The sequence below is a fragment of the Etheostoma spectabile genome, unplaced genomic scaffold, assembly GCF_008692095.1.
Source record: "Etheostoma spectabile isolate EspeVRDwgs_2016 unplaced genomic scaffold, UIUC_Espe_1.0 scaffold363, whole genome shotgun sequence".
Lineage (NCBI taxonomy): Eukaryota > Metazoa > Chordata > Actinopteri > Perciformes > Percidae > Etheostoma > Etheostoma spectabile.
The window spans coordinates 185757-189264 of NW_022605593.1; the positions used below are offsets into that span (position 1 = coordinate 185757).

At 42.1% G+C, this 3508-nt stretch overlaps 1 protein-coding gene across 1 annotated transcript in view; it reads left to right on the forward strand.

Moving 5' to 3' along the window:
* rhbg (Rh family B glycoprotein) overlaps window positions 1-3508 on the forward strand; it is a 20711-nt gene that overhangs the window by 12044 nt on the left and 5159 nt on the right. The window contains exons 6-7 of the mRNA XM_032511430.1: window positions 2085-2222; window positions 3053-3186. Coding sequence (XP_032367321.1) covers window positions 2085-2222; window positions 3053-3186 — 272 coding nt within the window. The remainder of the gene's footprint in view (window positions 1-2084; window positions 2223-3052; window positions 3187-3508) is intronic.

Below are 3508 nucleotides of genomic sequence, written 5' to 3' on the forward strand. Positions count from 1 at the left end.
TGTAGCCCTGCCTCGGCCCCCCCCACCCCCCCATCGCTGGGTCTGACCCAACAAAAACAACTTTGGCATTGCTTTCTTTGAGAATGCAACCCTATAGTCGACTGCACCACCAGTTGCCAGACTATTGTCACTGACGGGAAGATGGAATATAACGAAGCTGACAAGCTCAAAGGTTTCTCGTTGCCTCGAGCTCTACCACCCACAGAAAATACTGAGCACCCACGTGTGCCAGACTGCCTGTAGGCTACATTAATTAATTTAAAATGAAACCTTACAGTTGGGGCTAAGTGGAGCGTGTTGGTTGAACTTGTCATCACCAGGCCTATCTGTATTTGTAAGAAGTGGCGCTGTCCTGAGTTGATAACCTACTTTACGGCTTTACTATCGAGTTAATAGGTGTGTGTGTGTTGGCTGCCGTCCGTTTCCTAAAGTTCTGAAATGCAAGCATTTTTAATAGCCTACTCTTTTAGGAAGGAGTGGTAGCATGCAAGTGTCCAAATGGAAATGGCGTTTTGGATAATGTTCAGCTTCGGCAGCTTTACTTTACTAAAATACATAATGACCGAGGAAGCCTAGTAACTGGTCCATAGCAACAAGTTCATGTGTTGATCTTTTGGTTAACTTATTACCCAGTGTGCTTTGTTGAATAGTCCCAATGTTTTCATTGTATTTCATGTCGATACTAGTTTACTAGAGGAGTAACTTAGTATTGGAAGTAATGCAGGAAGTGTGTATCTAGCTTCCATGCATATGATGCTTCCACAACAATGTTAGAGTAAATGTACTGAAATGGCCGACTTAACAGTGGGGTGTGAAAGATGAGAAAGCAGAAGTTAGTCATGGTTGGGGGGGAAAAACAAAACAGTGACTATCTGTACATCTTTGCAAAGCACAAACCAGAGCAGAAGGCATCAATACACTGTTGACGGTCATGCCTTCTCCCCCCCCCCCCCCCCCCCCCCCCCCCCAATCATTTTTGGAGGGACATAGAAAACTGTATTAATGGGAAAGGGAGGGTCTAGTCTATTTTGACTAAAGATCCCAAAACTCCCTCTTGTAGCCCCATAAATAAAAAACAAAGCAAGTAGTCCTTTAGGAAAAAGGTGGCTAATTTTTAGTGGCAGTCCTAGAACATGTAAAGTCCATACAGACGTTCTGCCTGGGCTGGGGGACCAGGTTCGGCCTGGGCCTGTGATTGAGCCAACTTGCTGTAAGGCAGAAGTGCCAAGCACTTACCCACCTTGTGACTTTTAAACTCTTTGAGTCAGCCTTTAACTGGGGCCATTGCCAGAACTTTAGAAATATTGAGAGCACAAGTCCAAGTCTCTGAATGTATCCCGCCCAGAGACCATAAGTCCATTTTTATATATATTTTTTCAGTTTTGAAACGGTTAACTCAAAGTTCTTGGTTAATACAGGTTATTTCTCCCACTAATGCAACCCACAGAAGAGTTTAATAAGTAAGCGTGGCCCCGATCCGTGGCAGGAAATACGACCCATAGGAGCTGTATTCCATCCGATCTAAACCAGAGAACGTAAGGTTTGAAATGCATAGTTACCGTTGTGAAATGGTGAAGTTTGGTTAGCACAAAATCGACTTGGTAAAGTTAAGAAAAAGATTGTTTGGGTTAAAAATTTTTTTTTTTAAATATAAACATCACTTCGGTTATGCATCTCTTATACTACTTACTTATCACCTCACTTGCTGCTTTGCTCCCATCATATTTACTACAGCCACTAGAGGGCGCCACCACTGTAAAGTCGTAATTGTTGAACAAACAACTAATATACTTTTTTGGGGCACGACAGTCTCGTTGGCAATTATACTTTCTCCATTTATTTCTTTTAATGGTGTAAATTATTCATTTGACTTAAATGACTAAATTATGTGGGCAATGTTTATGTTTTTGTAGTGTCCATATTTTGAGATGATAAAACAAAGCTATATCAAAAATCCCAGGAAAACTATTCAGCAACTCATACTCAATAGTTCCAGGTAGAGTGCATGGCTGTTTGTATTTTTATTTAAGCATATTACATACAAACAAACGTGTATCAGAAAGTCTCACCCCTTTTTCCCCCAGGTCCACATCCAGAATGCTGCCCTGGCCGGGGGAGTCGCAGCAGGAACAGCTGGTGAAATGATGCTGACGCCGGTCGGCTCCATGGTCGTTGGGTTCTTGGCCGGTGTCATCTCTGTTCTGGGCTACAAGTACCTCTCAGTAAGGAGGATTCAGCGTTTTAGGATTTAAGTCAGCGGTGATATGGACGCATAGCGGCAGAGCATGTGGTGGAGGAAAGACTTTAAATGGTTCATTTTCGGCTAATGGGTTAAAAAAAGATTCCTTTTAGTGTAAATTGTTTATGCTGTCATATCTGGGAAATGATCAAATCTATTAACAATAAAGTGGAAAGCCTGTTTCAGTTCATGGATCTGGGATATTTTAGAGATTTGATGTAGTCATACATTTCATTACTGCTGCAATCAAACCCTCTGCTGCACCACTCACTGCCTCAGATGTAGCGTTTCACTGAGAGCCACCTTTACAGAAATATTGGTCTTCATGGAACAGCTGAACTGCAAAGATTAATAGTTTAATCAGTTGTCAACCTTTTAATTATCACCAACTTCTGTAATTGGTCTGTTTTGAGTCATTTTCTCAATTCTGATTGCAGCTTTGTTAAATGAATATTTTCTAGTTTCTTTTTTTTTTCTTTGACGTCAACTGAATGTCTTTAAGTTGTGGACAAGACGTTTGAGGATGTCATCTTGGACTTTTGGGGAACACTGGTCCACGTTTTTCACCATTTTCTGACATTTTATAGACCAATTATTCCATTACCTGAGAATACAATCCACAGACTAATAAACATTGAAAATAATCGTTAGTTGCAGCCCTGGTTAACAATGGGAAAGTGTTCACCAAATGTTGTAAGTTGAAGACCGATGTGTATTTTAGGCTGTTTTTTTTCTTATCTTAAGTTTTATCCACAACAGTCATATGATCAGCACTGTCTCTTCTACCCCCCCCCCCCCCCCCCCCCCCCCCAGCCCATACTGGAGGGAAAACTGAAGGTCCAAGACACCTGCGGGGTTCACAACCTGCACGGCATGCCCGGCGTCCTGGGTGCTGTCGTGGGAGCTGTGACTGCAGCCGTGGCATCCAAAGACGTTTATGGAAAAGGGTAATCCTTCAATCCTTTAATATGTGCTGACTCATTCACTTTGATGGGAAAGTATCTGGAACAGTATCTAAACCAGAGAACGTAGCGGGTTTAAACACATTGACGGTCAGTTTGGCCGCAGTAAGGCACAAAATCTACTTGGTAAAATTTAGGAAAAGAGTGGTCTTGGGCTGAAATACTTACAGTACATAATGAAGCTGCGTTTCTTCCAGAAAGTTACTACTTTACGTAGACCGTATAAGAAATGGACAATTGGACGTTGTTTGTATCAGTGAAGTCTGTTAGAAGCTCTTTCCCGGTGATGCTGAGCGTTACTGCGCAG